General features: G+C 29.2%; 1 protein-coding gene across 2 annotated transcripts; it reads left to right on the forward strand.

The window, feature by feature from the left end:
• The first annotated feature begins 10,335 nt into the window (after positions 1 to 10,335).
• On the forward strand, positions 10,336 to 14,912 carry LOC11425332 (uncharacterized). 2 transcript variants are annotated; one of them, XM_003618379.4, is made up of 9 exons: positions 10,337 to 10,694; positions 11,036 to 11,107; positions 11,839 to 12,069; positions 12,309 to 12,444; positions 12,762 to 12,924; positions 13,115 to 13,243; positions 13,360 to 13,554; positions 13,997 to 14,119; positions 14,609 to 14,907. In XM_003618379.4, exons 1-9 carry the CDS (start codon positions 10,514 to 10,516, stop codon positions 14,705 to 14,707), a joined length of 1,329 nt encoding a protein of 442 aa, XP_003618427.1. In that variant the 5' UTR covers positions 10,337 to 10,513; the 3' UTR covers positions 14,708 to 14,907. The 2 variants fall into 2 exon arrangements, with proteins under 2 accessions (XP_013450900.1, XP_003618427.1); XM_013595446.3 differs by lacking the exon at positions 11,839 to 12,069 and having other exon boundaries at positions 10,336 to 10,694; positions 14,609 to 14,912.
• Positions 14,913 to 18,659: the final 3,747 nt, after the last annotated feature.

Consider the following 18,659-nt stretch of genomic DNA (forward strand, 5'->3'; position numbering starts at 1 on the left):
GAGAAAAAAGAAAGAAAAGAGCCGCCCAGGAATAGAAGGATCACGTTTTCTAAAGGAGGCACATTTTCTACAGAAGCCACGTTTTGGAGTATCACGATCGTGGAGATCAAAACGACACATGGAATTGGGAAACAAGAACAACACCAATTGAAAGGAATTTGAGAAGCTACAACGGAAACGACGTAACTCTATCAGTTTATTTTTTGTATTATAATATTATGTTACTTATTCCTTTGATCATGTCTAATTAGTTTTCTTTGATTAGATTTTTAAATAATTTTAATTTGAGTTGTTGAACTATGTACTCTTTGAAACTCTATTCCAATGTAATTCTAATTCTAATTTTATTCATAATTATTTGTTCATAATGCTCTTCGTATATTGATCTTATATAAAATGGTTTCAAAGATCAATTGACTACTGATTAATCTAATGGATCAATCTAGTGGTATATGGTTGTTAGGTTATGATATAGAAATTAATGTTCATACAAAACCTTTGACAAGTATGGACTCAACTAAGGGATTAAGGTGTTGTAGCTTCAAGAAATTAATTAAAACTACTTTGTTAATTTGTTGTTAAATTAGGAGAATAATTGTAGAAACCTTGTAATAAGAATTAATTGATTAAAACTACTTTCTCAAAACCATTTATTTCCATTTTTATTTTCTGTTAAATTGAATATATACTTTTCATATCCCCATTTTATTAAATCTTATTATAATTAATTGTTGTTAAAAGATTGAAACAATCACTATGTAAATGAACTTGTAAACTTTATTGATTCAATTTTTAGTACATTGATTAAAATTTATCAAAATTATCATGACTTGATCAATAGAGAACGACATACTGTCATCACAACCTTAGTGTTGTAAACCAAATAGAGAATGAAGAAATAAATGTTGCATAGCAGATAGAGCCATAGTTTTAATTTGGTTGATGGTGGAGAATTGATCAAATTTCAATTCGGTTTCAGTTGTATGGTGGTGGTGTGAAGGAGCTACTGTTATGTTTTGTGATAATATTTCTACTCGTATTTTTTCATGACAACACATCATTGACTGTATGTATAAAAAAATTTGACACTAGCAATGCATGTTAATTAAATTCCTGTATGAAGTATTAATTAAGAATAGTGTTAAATATATTTTTGGTGGCTCACTCAAATTAATACTAAATGAGAAAAGCTCTGCTAAAATATTTACATCGTAGAATGAGTTTAAATATTATACATGACGGTGTAAGATTATATTACATATGCATTCAATTATGTATTGTCACGTCAATTAATAAATATGAGAACTTGTATGTTTTTCATATTCATTACTGATGTGACAATACATCATATTATTGTTGCATGTGTAAAATAATTAGACACCGACAATAAGTTAAATCCCTGTAGAGTATATTGAATACTTCTTCCGTGTTTTATTATAAATCGTTTTAACATTTTCACTCGTATTCAAAATTGCAGTAAAAAGAGTAGTAAATCATCAATGATGTATTGATATTGTAAAACAGCGTATAATAAAACCAAAATCTTTTCTCCAAAGTGACTTATAAAAAATACAGAGGGAGTGATTTTTATTAGAGTAAATCACACTCTCATATCTTAAAAGAAGTTTGAATTACACTACATTCTTCCCTCTTAGGTTAAACATAGGTTCCATTCATTTGAAAAGTAAAACTTGTATTCACATCCTTTATGAGATGCTTGAATCACAACACTCTCCCTCAATAATTAAATATACATTACACTATAATATATTTTAATATAAATAAATATTTTTATGATATCTAATAAATTTTGAGCCGTTGATAGACTTTTAGCAAGTGTACTAAAAATGAATCGAAGTAATATAATTTATAAGTTCGTATCCACTGGGATTGTTTCAATTTCTACTCGGCAAAGATGTTAAAATAAAGGATGTGTTAAGTTTATGGGTTGCCATAGGCAATAGATTAGGGTGCAATAAAAAGTAAATTCATTATATTAAAAATGGATCCATAATACTATTTTACTTCAGAGTGTATTAGATTATTTTTTACTAGATTATTAGAAATAAAAAAAAATATAAAGGGAAGGAATTGTAGATTTTAACATAAGAGGGAAAAGGAATCTAACAAGTTTCTTTCAGGCTTTTGTCAACAAAAAAAAAATTCTTTCAGGCTTAGGGGAAGGGGGTGAAATGTTTAGTAAATATGTTTTGCATTAGAGGAGAGAGTAATGTATATTTTTAAATTTTTTTGACCAAAATGTATATTTTAACATAAGATATGAGAAAATGGTAATTCAAACATCTTTTAAAGAATGTTTTAAAAAAAAATCTTTTAAAGAAAAAAAATATAATTTACTCTTTTTATTAATATGACCGAAAAATAATATACCCCATAAACTATGTTTTTCTCTTTCTTCCGTTAAAAAAATTCTTCAAATGCTAATTAGAGTAGCTATTTTCATTTTTCAGCATAGAAAGTATTTTTTTCAACAAAATATTTTTTTAAAAAACTTTAAAACACAACGAAAAGTCAAAAATTATTTCTAAAAAACTTAAACAAATGGAGGGAGTGAGTGTTGGATGATCATATATAAAGTATACTGAACTCATATCAACTACATGTCACATAAAAATTTGGTTTTATCTGAATTTTTTATTCATGCCTTTTGCTTTTATTCTGCATTTGATTTTGATTTTTGTTCTTAAAAAAAAAAGGATGAATTGCATTCATGGTGAAAATGAAAAGTATGTTTCCTTTTTTCTTTCATGTTCTTAAAAGAGCTTGTTACTTAAACTACTCGTACATGTACATTTTGTTTTTTGAAATATACACGTTCATGTACATGAAATTTCAGAATAACTATATAGTCTAAAAAAATATCAATTTCAAATGACAAATTTGAAATGTGGGTGGTTAGGTTATTCGGATTTCACCGGTATCTTTGATGTCAACAAGTAATTATTTACTATCCAACATTATATTAAATCAACTTGTTTTTTATCAATAGAAATTGAACTTGGTACGTTAGAATTTACAATATTCATGTAAGAGTGTAACAAATCGTTTGGTTTTAGTATAAGATGTGCATGGAATCGTAACAAACAAAAGTAACACAAATGAATCACAAAGTCAAATCGGCTAAACAAAACAGTTGAATCACTAAGCAAGCATCCTAAGGCACACTAAGATATATTTACCCACGTAAAAGATCCTTGATGGGATATTCTTTGAATTGATACATTTTTATTTTGTGGGAGGTCTCAATAACAACTCTAAACCCAATTACATGGCATTTGTTTCCAATTAGACAATTTCAATAAAAATTGGGTTTTCCATAACGTGGGCTTCAAACATGTTAGAACAACAAAGATTGTTGTTTACACCGATTGATTTGCTATTCCACACCTGAAAATGACCAAAATACCTTCAACGGTAGTTAACTACCGTTCGCTCCAAAAGAACAAATTAAGCAATGAAATACAGTTGGGGGTATTAAAGGTTATTTTCATGCGTGTGATAGCTGGCTTTGAAGTCTAAAGAGCAATCTTCTAAACCAATTATGAATGTTGTTTGCCCCGTTGCTCAACCTCAGAAAAATGTTCATTGAAACTTAGATTCCTAGAGATTTTCGCAGTGAAAATGTTGATCGAAATTTATGCTTCGATATCTTTGTTCAATTGAATACTGACTTTCGATAAATCGGAGATTTTTTCATGCAAATTTGACCTTGGTACTGAGTTGGTACTAGATTTGAAGGTGTCGGTGTCAATGTCGAGCTGTATACCTTGCTTTGTTGTGTGTCCAAAATCCAAAGTTGGGTCCAAAATAGATTCCTACATTGACACTCCAAATTCAAATTCCTAATAGTATTTGGAGTTTTAGTTTAAGAGACAATGCACATACATGATGTTTGTTGTCTTGTTCTCTTTTATAGTATTAGATATTGGGACCATCATCAAGGGATGTCGATCAAAGAAGAAACAAGGAGTACTCTCCTACTTTCGGTCCTACACATATCACATTCCATGCTTTAGATATATAGTACTCTTCTTTATCCACGTAGTTCATAAAAAAAATATGAAAATCAAATAATTTTGAGGAAAAAATTTACAAAAGAAAGAAGAAAAACATATATTTAAAGTTATGTTAATAAGGATTGTGTAAACAAAAATTGGATTATTCAAGAACTTTTTTAGTTTAATAAATTAATATGGAGTATATTTGAAATAACTAAAATATATTTACTATAGGAGGAGGGATAGTGCTATTAAACATGACACATAAGTACGTTCCTCTTGTTGTGTGTAAATTAAATATTCAACAATGATTTTCTTGAGTAGACTTTTAAACTCAAAAGGGTCCAATACTATATATTTCACAATGATCGAAAAAGGATTTATTTGTTTTTTATCCAAAGAAACTAACATTGAAATTTACACATCAAAGTGTGAAAATGATGGATATTGCAAGTTCAAAAGTGCGCTTCAACATATCAAATACCTCTAAAGTTTTTGTTATAATTTAAGTTCAAAGTGTGAAAGTGAACCTTTAGTGTGGATGATAAACATCGTTTAGAATAGCCTATTCATTTGCTGGAATATGGTACCAATTGTTGGTTAGAGGGGAAGAGTTCTAGACAAAAAGTATAATATTTTCTGTGTATGTTTTTGAGAGATTTTGCTTGCTGATAAAATACTTCTTTGATCAATAACTTGGTATCTACTCAAGGCTCTCCTTGAATCATGACCATGTTGGCCTTTATAAAAACATATGTTTTCAATATCGATCTTTATTACTCTATTCGATCTTATATATAAGAGATAATTATGCCAATAAAAATTGATGTATATAGTCCAAATATTAGATTAGATACTGACCTAATTGTCTCTTATAAATAGATTCAGATAAAATAATATTTTTTATTCACATATTATCCCTATATTGTAAAAGTCTCGTTAGATCAAAATAATAAAGAAATAATTGCACAAATGGATATATTATAAAAATTATGAGTTTAACTAGATTGTCTAATAATAGTTATCGACAAAGTTAATAGATGCATCACATTAGTAAGATGGTTAAAAAGAAAATAAGCCACGGTATTATCTTTTTTTTTTGTCAAATAGTTTGATGTTTAAAATTCGTTTTGTAAAGTGCATAACTTAATTGGATGTTTGGGGTTTGAACCACAATCACTGCATATAATAATGGATTGTCCATATCAATTTAGTTATGTTCACGGAGACATCACGCTATGACCATTTTAAAAAACTAGAATCATATATACTTTATACATCTTTTTATTATAAAATTAACACTATACTTTGTGTTGAATATGGATTTGTTTTTTTATATTTTAATATTGACTTTAAGATTTTTAAGGAACAGTTATTTTGGTCAATTGATTTGAAAAAAATACTGCTGTGAGTGTACAATTTCTGCTTTTGTCAAGCAACTACGCACGGTCTAACTTTATTTTTGAACAGAAAAGAATATAATGATTCTTTTTAAAAATGTCAACTAACCCCAGTAGAAGTATTTAGAACCAGCACATGATGAAAGTGGTCTAACATTAAACTTATTTATTTAAGTTATTGCTATTAGAACTTATTTATGAAGTGTGAATTATTTTCCTTGGTTTTTCTTATGGTCTATATGAAAAGCTTGAAATACTTTCATATTCTTAATGCAATAGGGGATTGATATTTAGTTTACTGGTTTAAATTATTGTTCTCAATAATGTGTATGATTAATGGTCTCAACAACTTGTATGTTTAGGAGTTGATGTTTAATGTCTTGTATTGGTTGTTGTTATTGGTGGTGGTTATGTGTTTCATTTTTGCTACATTGGTTGGTTTAGGGTAAGAGAAGTGTTATTTGAACAATCAATTTGGTGATAACTTATTTGACAATTATATTTTACAAAGAAAAAAGTGATATTAGCACGGAAACCATAGCAATAGAGAGATAAGTAAAAAGTAATGTGAGTATGAGAGAGAAAATTGTTGCAAAAGTTGTTACTAAATGGATGTTCAAATATCATTTCTCTTAGGGTAATTTTGCTTTGTGTGTTATTTGAAAATTGTGCGTGTTATCATCACTATCTTTAGTCCTTTTTGTGATTTAAAAGTGATTTCTAATATATTTTGAATTTGACTTTGAACTCTTGAGTTTTACGGGATGACAAAATATTCGAGAGAATTCTAATTAGATTTTTACGTTGAATAATTTTTTTTTAGATTTTATCTATCTCATCCCTAAACTTGGATTTATTAGAGTTTTCTCCCTAAAAAATGGAGGATTAATACCAAAAAAATAATATTTTTTGGCTATACATAAAAAATAAAAATAAAAACCTAGCTACTATTTCCATTTGTAATCAACAGTTTTTCAATGATCCCTCAAAAAAATTGAAAAACAGTTTTTCAATGAGTAACGTTGTATGTCGGCATTCGCAATAGGATATTCCTTTGTGCAGTATCTAACATTTGTTTGATTATTATATCTTCAAAAGGCATTTTGTCAAGACAAAACTAAAATATCTTCAAAAAGCATTTTTTTTTTCTTTTTTGGATAAATCCTTCCATTTTTTACTCCTTTATACACACTTATAGATATTCACATTTGAATATTTTAACAAGAATGATATTTTAAAGAATGTTATTTTTAAGTGTAACTTATGTACACTCACATATATTTGGTAACAATTATACACTCTAGATATTTTATTAGTGATCGGGACTTTATCTAAAAAATCATCAAAATCATTTTATTTAAAATGTTCATTATTATATCGAAAACTCCTTCATCTGAGATGTGGAGTTTTTTTACTCCGACTTAAAGCTTGTTTGTCAGCTATACATTTTCCCTCTTTTTATTAAGTCGATTCTTGTGTTTCACCGACCCTATGCCTCCTCTTGTGCACTTTTACAAAGAAACCAATTCAAAAAGCTTAAAGTTTTTTAGAAGAAAATAAACTAAATAATTTTAGCTTAATTGATATAAATATCAAAGTTATTAAGTTTGAACTCAATTGTTATCGACGTTCAAACTCTATCTTTTTCGCTTCTTTGTGTTTAGGATTTTCAAAGATTATTTTAATTTTCAGTATATAAAAAAAAAAAAAAATATTAACAAGTATTCTTGAGTACTTAAGTTTTTATGGTTTTATTTTTGAGCAATTTTTATGTTGAAGAAATTTGTAGTAATATTTATAAATTGATAAAAGTGACGTGGTAGTGCGTGCACGATTTGATGAAGAAGACATGACGTGCCTTAATAAGTGATAGTGTCAGAAAGAACAGAAAAAACATTAACAACTGTCTTCACGAACTTACCTACCTGCTGCTTCTTCTTCTGGGTTTTGTTTGTCTATGTCTATGTCTATGTCTGTCTAGTGTAGGGACACTCTTTCTCTTTCAATTGCACACGCTTTCTTTCTTCATTCATATCTCTTTCTTAATCCATATCCATCCATATAATTAATTAACATAATGAAAATGTTAATTCTATTTTATTTTAATTTATGCGGAGAAGAGCCAACGCAAGCTCTCTTTTGTTGAGAGAATTTTTAAATTTTAATATATGAAATAAAGTACATTATAGTGTACATGTGATTGTACATTTCAAGGGAAAGATATTTTGTTAGTATTAGGTAGGTTAAATGGCATAAATAGTGTTCATGTGAATTTAATTCACTTATATTTAACAAATTCTAACTCAATTGTTAAAAATGAAGAAATTGTTCGATCTTAACCTAGGTTTAAACCCGACTCTTTTACTTGTGTGTGCCGGTATGTTTATAATGATTTTTTTGAAGTTAAATTAGACTACACAGTATCAGTGAGAATCAAATTTGAGACTTAAGGATGAGCACACTCTCAAGTTTTAAGTCAATATCACCAGGCTAACTCTCAAGTGAATTGTATGCTTCTAATAATTCTTGTCATTTCATCTGCTATCCAAACAAAAGTTGATATTTGACTAAATTCAAACAGTATAAGAATAAGATCCACCTTAAATATCAAACAGGTTACACGACAAAGGTTGACCATCTTTAAACATCTATGAAAGATGATAACCAAATGAATTGAATTATAGAGTATTTCAAGCTTAACTTACTTATTCTCAAGGAAGAGTCAATTTTAAACTAAATTCAACAAATTCAACATAAAAGTATTTTGGAATCAATTCTGTTTATTGCCGACCTACCACCATGTGTCACTTTCTAAAGGGGTGTTTATGGATATGACTCATAAAATTGTTTAAAAAATGGATTTTTTTCCTTTTTTGACAAATGAGGTTTGGATCTTTGTGATATTTAGAATAGTATACATTTTTTTTGTAACAATAGTATATAAATATTTATTTTTCTCAATTTACCAAATCACATTCGACGTGTTTAGGGATGAATGCTTATATATCAAAGATTACATGTATCATCTCATGAAAATATTGTTAGCTTCATCGTTGAACTTTTTTAGTCTTGATTGGAGATCGAAAGAGTTTTTGATGCACTAAATTTTGTTAAAATATAAAGTTATAATTATATACCAATATATGAATAAAATTTATTAATTAATTAATTGTTGTCTAAAAATTTATTAATTAATTAAAAGGGAAGAATTTTATAGGAATAAAACATTAAGAGACAAATAAAATATTAAAATAATAAATTTTATTTTAATAAAATAACAATTAATTATATTACTTAATTTATCCATCACGTTAAGAAATGATTTTTTTTGTTGTCAAGTTGCATGATAGCTAGAAATTTATACATAAGGTAAATAAAAAAAATTCGAAGTTCGAACCTTAGACTTTACACTTAACAATGTCTATTTTAACCGAAATATGCTTGTGGGTCAAAGAAATGGTTATTTATTAAAAAAGAAAAATAAATATTTCAAATATAAACTGTGAATTAAGAATAATTGTGTATTTAATGAAACATTTATTTAATAATATTTTTTTTAGAGCAGTAATAGTTTATATTGCTTAATGTACATTGTACACTATTGCATGTAAGATTTATCTAGAGTAGTTTTTAGTGTGATTATTATAAATTAGAACTTTTGGCTTTTAGTGAGACTTTAAGGTATTTTGTTTTTAGGGTCTAGACTTTTTTAACCAAATATTTTAGTCGTACTTAAAGCTTTCATACCCTACAAACCAAAAATAAATAAATAAAGCTTTCGCATTATAATTAGAACTTATTTTGTGACATTGGTTCTTTGATGTGTCGATAAGCTTAATTCGTACACCAACAAAAACAAGTGCATCAAAAACATCACACACCCAAATATTCTTTTTTACAGTAGCCACATACACAAATTTGTCATAGACATTTAATTGAATTTTTTTTACGATATCTCCTTTTAAAATATGTTTACATTTTGTCAAAATTATAGGTACAATGAGATTAGTGTGTACACAATGGTCTTTTTGATGAAATTACGAATCATTGGTCAAAAATATAACAATTAACAAATAATTTAGAGATGATTCAACAATTCTCGAATTTGTTTGTCAAAAAAAAGAAAAAACAATTTTCGGATTTGGAATCACATGTATCCATAGTTGATTTAAAAAATATTTTATTTCTTTTTTAGCCAAAACAAAAACATAGTTTACTCTTTTTTTTGTGTAAATCCGATATCATTCGTGCGCAACTTGCAGAGATTAATCCTTCGAGTCTTATGGGACCCAAATGAATTGTAAACTCTTTTTAAGAATTTTAACGTTGATGGATGTTCAATGTTAGATTCGAATTCAGAACATTGGTTAAGATATAAGAGACTCGTAAAAACAAATAGTTTACTCCCTTAAAAAAATTAATAGTTTATTAAAGGGATCGAACTCTTCTACTAAAATTTAATCAAAAGAGTATAAGTCTAGTTTATGGTTATAACAATTTTTTCTTAAACTTTACTTTATTTATCTCCTCGTCGAACTTCGATTATCAAACCTTGCTTTAAAGACGGAGAGTCGACAAAAACAGTTTACTTTTTTCTTTTTGAAGGAACAAAAACAGTTTACTTAAAAACTAAGATATATTTTTTCCCAAAAATATGGGAAGATAAAAGACAGAGAAATTAAAACCTCATAAATAAAATAAATGAAGGGAATGAAAAATAATTAATTTTTACTGATATTTTATTTTTGAAGCATTAATATCAAAATTTAAACACCACTACTTTTAGAACCAAACCAAGAGTGATAAAAGAAAAAGTTTTTTTTATCTTTCATCATAGATCTCATCAACATATCCACGTGTCAAAATCTCAACCCTTGGACCACATCCTTAATAAAACCAAACTGTTCATATAATGTTTTTTTGTTTGTTATGTTCCATGAATGACCCTTCACCAGCTCAACAACGATGCTGGTGATGAAAAGCAAAACCCATTGAATTTCTGAATACCCTTTGGAAAAAAGTTTCGATTTTTGTGATTTAGAACAAGAATCACGAACTGGGTTTTGAAGAAAAAATTGAGAGAAAAATTGAAAAATGGGTGGTTGTGCTTCTAAACCTAAAGTAAATGATGATGGTGTTAAAATGAAGAGAATGAATTGTCATAATCATAGAAGAAAAAGAAGAAGAATTCTTAGAAGAAGAGTTTCTTCTCATAAGATTGAATCAAATCTTGGTCACTCTAATTCTGCTTTACAAGCTTCTAATCGTGCTTCAGGTACTTAATTACTTCAATTTTCCAATTTTTTATTCAATTAGTAATTTTTTTTTTGTTAATGTTTGATCCAATGATATTTTATTATTTTTATTTTAGTTTATTAATGAGTGCTGTTGTATTTGATTCAGTTATAATTTTTTTTTCTGAGTTGAAATTTATGATTTTTGAAGAAAATGATGATTTAATGCGTATTTGATTGATTTGAGATTGATCTGCTATATTTGATTTGATTGTAATTTTTATTTTCTGAGTTGAAATTTATGATTTTTGAGGAAAATTAAAATTTAATGTGTATTTGATTGATTTGAGATTGAAGTGGAACTAATTTTCTGTTTTTCCAGATGCTGCTTGGTTTGATTCTACTTCAGCGTTGGATTCTGAATGTGATGATGAGTTTTATAGTGTTTATGATGGTAATTTTTAATGAAATGTGTTTATTTGAGCGTTATGTGATGGATTTATTTAATTTTATTACATGCATTATTGAATATTGTGTATTTTCTTTTTTTTTTGTATGAAATCTATTTATTTGAGCATCATGGTATGAGTTTACCGGAGATTTATGTTATGAGTTTATAGTTTAGTTTAGTTCACGTCATGATCCTTGGTATTGCGGGGAAACACAGTTAGATACTGTTGATCTGGCCTTAATTCCGGAGAATTGCAGTCATATATGGCAGATGCGGGTGCCTCAGCAGTTGAGGCGTGCTGAGGCATCAAAACCTTGCCAGAAACCTCTTTTTAGAAACCCTAATTTTTATGTTAATGTTTGATCGATGGCGTCTTTGAATGGTTGTGAAATCGGGTCATGACTAGTTGCTTCATCTCCTAAAGGAGTCGGTTTTGTGTCTGTTTATCATCGACAATAGGAACTAAGATTGCAGGCTTATAATTAGTCGAAACAAGTTTTCTTTCAATATTACTTAATGCATGTTTGAACTGATTGTGCGATTAGTGGAATCACGGCGAGCCACTATGATTTTGTTGAAAGCTGCACTTTGGAGCTTCAACAAAATCATGGTACCACTGTGATTTCACCAAACTCATTGCCAATCCAAACGTGCACTCGGGTCAAGTGCAAGACAATATTTTTCTGCATTGAACTCCGATAGTTCTTGAGCTGAGTTCACTATGTTTTTAACAGGAGAAATTTCTGCAACTCATGCTGATGAGAACGGAGAGGAAAGAATACTAACCCTAACCCCTGATCATTGTGGGATTCTGCCAAACAACTGTTTGCCTTGCCTTTCTTCTTCTAATCCCCCTGTTGTCGAGAAGAAACGGCCATCGAGTCCTGACACACCGAGTTCAAGAAGAAAGTCGCTTTCTAAACTGTCATTCAAGTGGAGGGAAGGGCCTTCTGACATGGCATTACGTGAGTGATCTCATTATTTTTCTCCTTCAAGCTTTTATCTATGACTTTGAAAAAGGATGATACTGTGTTGGCTATGATTGATCTACTTTTACTTCTCAGACTGCACTGACAGTGAAATAAAGCTCTTCATGTTAAGCTTGTTGTATCATGAACTTCACAATTTTTTAGATGTTTTTGGTAGTAGTTATTTTTATGTTTTTTTTTATCGTTACTAATTATTGACTTATCTTTTGTTTCAGTTTCCCCCAGGGCATTCAAACAAAAACTAGTAGCAGGTTCGACCATTCCATTTTGTCCGATAGAGAAACAAACCCCTGGTTCTTGGTCACCACTTGAGCCAAGTTCCTTCAGAGTCAGAGGAAAGAATTACTTGAGGTATGCACCAAATGTTTGATTTGAACTAAACTTCCTTTTGTTAGCTAAAAACCGAGCCAGCCGGTTGAATTGGTATCTGACCAGTTTGCCGGTTGGTTTAATCCCAGTTGTATTGCAATTTGCTTGAATTGAGGCTGAACTAAGTTGACCATGGTCGGTACAACCGGTTTTCATTATTTATTTGTCATCCGGATTTTAAAGCATTGGTTGTTAGGGCGGAGACTCTCTCTCTCTGTAGATAGAGGTCATTATCATTAAATTATCAAACATAGCTCCATTTTTTGTAGTTATATAATTTATTGTTGCATGGTTTTCAGGGATAAGAAGAAAGAGTTTGCTCCAAGCGGTGCTGCTTTCTATCCCCTTGGTGCTGACCTCTTTTTGTCTCCACGAAAAGTTGACCATATTGCCCGCTATGTACAAATTCCTGCAATAAATGTACCTGGGGATGTCCCTTCTATTCTTGTTGTAAATATTCAGGTAATTTCATATTTCCTAGTTAATTAAATTCGAACTTGGAATTTCTAATCCTTATATGAGTAGCTATTTATTGACAATTTTGTATCTTATGCACTGAAAATTGTAAAGGTGGAATACACAGATACACATCCATCACGATTTGGATTATTTTCATTAAGATCTTAACATATTTATTTTCTTTGAAATGCAGATACCGTTATATACTGCCTCAATCTTCCAAAGTGAAAATGATGGCGAAGGAATGAATGTGGTTTTGTACTTCAAATTATCTGAAAAATATTCTAAAGATCTTTCGGAACAATTTCGAGAAAATATCACTGTAAGTTATTGAAATATGCTCTTTCGCCTTTTTTACCCAATTTTTATGCTTCATGTTACTGAAGATTTTGCCTCTATAACTGTCTATGATTAATTTGTTCTTTTGTTTCTTGACAGAAAATGATAAACGATGAAGTGGAGAGAGTTAAAGGCTTCCCTATGGATTCGATCGCACCCTTTAGAGATAGATTAAAAATCTTAGGTAGAGTGGTGAATGTGGACAATCTTAATTTAAGCGCAACAGAGAAGAAGTTGATGAATGCTTACAATGAAAAACCTGTTCTCTCACGTCCTCAGCATGAGTTTTACTTGGTAAATACACTAACATATGCTAGTTTCATTGAATTATTATCGAAACTCGTTTGGATATTGGTTTACTCACTCATTTTCATATACAAATTTGTTTACATTGTGTCGTTTGCAGTGCACTCGTTTTTAATTGGTGCATTGGTATGCCATATGTTACTGTCGTTGGACATCCGGATACGACACTGGCACTCAAACTCATAACATGATATAAAACATCGACTTAGACATCGGACACTGCACTGACACGTCGATACTGACAGTAATTGAGAAAATAGATTAATTGAATGGAACAACATATTTCGGAATCGGACACCATACATGATTTCAATCTTAAGTATCCGTGCTATGCATAAAGTATAATACAATATACAATATAATCTGAATTATCTTGATAATTTTCTATCCTGTCAAAAAAGTTCTTATTCTGAATCTCTTTTTCTCACAGGGAGAAAACTATCTTGAGATAGATATAGATGTGCACAGATTTAGCTATATTGCAAGGAAAGGATTTGAAGGCTTCATAGAAAGACTGAAGCTATGTAACCTTGATTTTGGTCTGACAATTCAGGTAATTATCTTATATCATTCGATTTGCAACATGAATTATGAACAATTTATTGTACTTTATCTATTGACATAAGCATTTGCGGAAGTGTCTGAGAGCGCTTATGAAAATAATTTACAACTTATATGTAGACAATTAACTATACTTTCTTTTAGACTACAGAAATAATAACTTGTACATAAGCACTTATCCAACAAGCACTTAATTAAGCTATTCATTCAAACACATAGCCCTGTTTGGTTGGACAGACTAATTTAAGCTTATCTATGATCGCTTATGAGAACAACTTATAATTTATAATTTGACTTTGTTTTATCATTTGTTATACAAAATATCACATGCATAAGCACATATATGACAAGCGTTTATGCTATAAGCGATTAATTAAGTTGTTTATCCAAACAAAGGCTAGCACATTAATGATAAGCACTTATTCAATAAGCTTTTCATTAAGCTTTCTAGTAAATGACATAATTTCTATGGCCTTTACAGGGAAACAAGCCAGAGGACTTGCCAGAGCATTTATTATGTGCAATTCGGTTGAATAAAATTGACCACAGCACTTTCAACCAGATTGGTCTTTTAAGTTGAAGCTTAAACATAAAAGAGCCTTAAGCTTAATGTAATATCATAATTACATTATAAGGATGTTAATCATAGAATATTTTGATATGAGATTCTATGGCTAACTGCCATGTATGTATCTTTGAATTTTCTCGATTCATTGATGTAAAAGTTGTAGAATGTATATGAGAATGATAAATAATTAAATTGAAAAAATTATTAAATTACTCAACAATCTCATTTTATTACTCAACATTCATGCGTGACAAGCAAATTTTGCAGTTTAAAAATAAAAATTAAATAAATTCATATAGTAGTAAGTATTACAGTTGACTGAGTCACAGAAAATGCACTAAAGTAGACTACTAAGTTACAAATCTAGTGAGTCAACAAGTCCTAGTTCAACTGACAAAATTGTCGAAATTGCTAGGTTGGACGCCGTGACCGTAGGTTTGAATCCCGACTTATTTGATTGGGTATATGAGTTTCAGTGGTTATTTGTCATTTCATCTATCTATAAAAATAAAAAATAGAATGTTACAAATCTAGTGATAATTTTTACTATACCTTCCACTCTTTTTCATTCATTCTTTAATCTTTTATCCTCGATAACTTGAGGGTGTAATCATCCATTCATAGTTTGAATTGAATCTGCTTGGTATATTTCTTGGACCAACAAACTCAATTGAATTTGAATGGATTTACATCCAAGTTGTATTAATATTTATTTAAAATATAGTAATAAAAACATAAAGACAATTTTAAAAGAAACAATTAAATAGTACTATATTTAATCGTTTTTTAACATTTTTGCGCTCAAGGTGCTAATTTAACCTATATTAGGTTTAGACTCTTCTTTGAGTTTAATCTATCTTATACTCGGTCTTTGGATCTAACGACCGGATATCTCTTATCCATTAAATAGATCCAACAACCAATTTTTGACTGCAAATGAATGAGACAACGAGAGGATTCATATCTCATATTTTTCCACTTGATTCAAATTGACTATAAAAATCGAAGGTTGGGACTTTTCTCATCCTCCATATGACTTTGGATGTACACATTGAAGAAGTAAAAAAAAGGTCTTACTAACAAGTTCTCTAAAGACATTGTTTAAATAACTCACAAAGAAATTTTATCTTAAAAATACAAGTTAAACACATGTACAAATCTACACAATTTTCAAGATGAAAGTCACTACTACTTTTAAATGTTTAAACAATACCTTAAAGGTATGTTTTATGCTTCCCTCGGAAATATTCTTGTAAAAACATGTCTTTTTTCCCTTTCTCAGAATTTGTTTATTTTGGTGAAAAATAGACCAAGAATCATATTAATTTTGCACTATGGACCCAATTTTGTTGATCCAAATATAATTACTTTGTAACTTCTGCAATGTTTAAAAAGAAACTTATGAATGATTAATTAGTTTTTTTGTTTTGTTTTAACCCTATATTTTTAAGAGGAAATGAGACACAATGATTGGTAGTTAGGTTGGGAGATAACTAAAGACCGACAAAAGATTGTTCCAAAGATTAACTATTAATTACTTTTATTCTTTATTTATTCATTTTCATTTAATTGTTCTTTTCTTCAAGGCTCATGCTCCATATTCTTTTGTGCATTGATGCTTGATTTTTCAAAAATGGGTATAGTTTTTGAATTTTTGAAATATTTATTTTTCCTATTATTTTCTTTGTTACCATTGAACAATGGCTGATAACTCTACATAAAAACATAAGCAGAACAACAACAATAAGACCATGGAAGAACATATATTAATTGAAATAATGAAGAAATAAAATATTGTTCATTAAAAAAGGAACAATGTTTGACATATTTGCATAACATGAAACATAAGATAAGAAATGACAAAGTACAAACAAATGATCATTATCATTCTCGAATTGCTGGAGAACTCATGCATCTCCCAAAAATAGAAGATAGAAAACTTCTATTTACCTTATTTTCATTTTTTGTTGATGAAGGTGGTGAATGTGGTAAAGTTTCATTTTCATGCACCTTTCTTCCAATGTGTGACACATTTTCTTCCTTGATTTGATTCTTCCTTGGTGAAGGATTTCCATTTCCTTTTGGTTCCATGATATGCACATCTTGCCATATCCGACCCGAAGATCCTTGTCGACGAAATGAACATGAAGATCTTTGCAATGTGTTCATGATGAATTGAATTTTTCCTTGTTCTTTGGATATGTTTGTGTAACACTTTTTCCTTCAACAATTGTTTTCAACTTGATCATATAAGTCTTTTTGATTTGGAGAGAGAAATTAGGTATAGTTCTGGATAACAAATTGTTTTGTTTGGTTTTAACTTTTAAGATTATGGTCACCATTCATTTAGCTTTTAAATGCAAATATAGTAAATAAAATTTTCAAATTATGTCTTATCCGTACAATTTGACTGATTATTTTTCTTTTTTGAGGTGAATTTGACTGATTCTTGATTGTTGCAATATCTTGAATGCAACATGTGGTGTTATACTACTATAAAAAGATGATGCTATATTTTAGCTTGTATAATATAATAATAGACATAACACACTCATAACCACAAATTTAGACGCTTGTGGTTAGGGAATTCAAACATTCATAAATAAGCGAATCATGACCGTCTAATTAAGATCAAACTATGAGATTTTGGGGATTTTTATACACCTTTAAATATTGTTTATCTATATTATAAATTGAGTCATATAATCTTGAATGAATGGTCTAGATTTGTAACTGTTTGAATGATGAAATTTTTTAAACCAAACAATTCATATTCTATAACCACTATACGTATCTCTGACTACATTAAGATTCATTTACGGGATTGACTCTTTTGACATATGTTCTTCTATGCATTCAAGTATGAAATCAAACTTGACAACATGTTTAAGAGATCATAAAATAATTAAGAGCATTGCTACTTGGTGCGAGAAATACATTGTTTTTCGTGGATAGTTTGTCGCACTATCAAGCTTTTTCCAATAATTAATCAACCGTGTCACGTAGTATAGGTAGATACTTGATATTTTTTTCTTTGAATTAAGTTGAAAAAATTATTCACTGTTGATATTCTTGTCATTAATTTACCATGGATTATTGGGTTTTGTAACAGTCTTGATTTTAGTATTAAGAAAATTACATAGTTATATTATACTTTACTTTTCAATTGTTGGAACACAACTAAGAATTTGGGTGAGGTTTAATTGAAAGAATATTTTCTTTGATAATATTCTTAACCTAAATTATTACAAAGATTTTCGGGTTTGTAAATTAGACTGTTTAATATTTTTTTTTCTGAAGAAACTTAGACTGTTTAATATTATTGGTTATAGTAATAAGAAAACAACTTTAAGCCCTCTTTGTAATAAAAAAAAAAAATGTTGTGAAGGTCTCTTATAGTTTTGGTCATTAGTCTATTGTTGCTTGCTTTCGGACTCCCACCAAGTTTAATCAGGGTTCTGACTCGGTTTGATGGAGGAGTATCGGTGGATATAGGTGTAACGGAACAAGTATAGTGATGTTGGAGGTTCAGGGGAAGATTGTTAGAGTTCAAGTGTGAGTGATTAGTCATACATCGACTATGATGAGAGTTAAATGAGTGATTAGTCATACATCGACTATGATGAGAGTTAAATGAATGATATATAAGAAGTTGACTCATACACAAAATGCTTTTAGATTTTGGATAAAGATGTGATGTCAAAATCTCTTAAGAATTGATCATTAGCTCGTTGTTTTTGCGATGCTTCCCGCATTTTTAGTTAGTCTCATCAAATTATTGTGTTTAGTTATTCTTCACATATTTTTTATTACTCTTAGTTGTATTGCGGATTTGACTCTATGGCACTTACTTGGTTCTAAGTTCTCCTCTCCTACTCCTTAGAACAATGCAAAACAATTATTTTAGTCGTTCATTGAATCTGATACCGAGTTTTCAATATTTTGGATCCACAATAAAGGTTCT

Source organism: Medicago truncatula, chromosome 6 (assembly GCF_003473485.1).
Source record: "Medicago truncatula cultivar Jemalong A17 chromosome 6, MtrunA17r5.0-ANR, whole genome shotgun sequence".
Lineage (NCBI taxonomy): Eukaryota > Viridiplantae > Streptophyta > Magnoliopsida > Fabales > Fabaceae > Medicago > Medicago truncatula.

What these genes read in the sequence shown, in the direction of transcription:
- LOC11425332 (XM_003618379.4), top strand. Translation starts at nt 10,514, where the DNA reads ATGGGTGGTTGTGCTTCTAAACCTAAAGTAAATGATGATGGTGTTAAA. An exon ending in GCCTTCTGACATGGCATTAC is followed by an intron (nt 12,070 to 12,308) that starts GTGAGTGATCTC and finishes CTTTTGTTTCAG; the next exon opens with TTTCCCCCAGGGCATTCAAA. An exon ending in CTCAGCATGAGTTTTACTTG is followed by an intron (nt 13,555 to 13,996) that starts GTAAATACACTA and finishes TTTTTCTCACAG; the next exon opens with GGAGAAAACTATCTTGAGAT.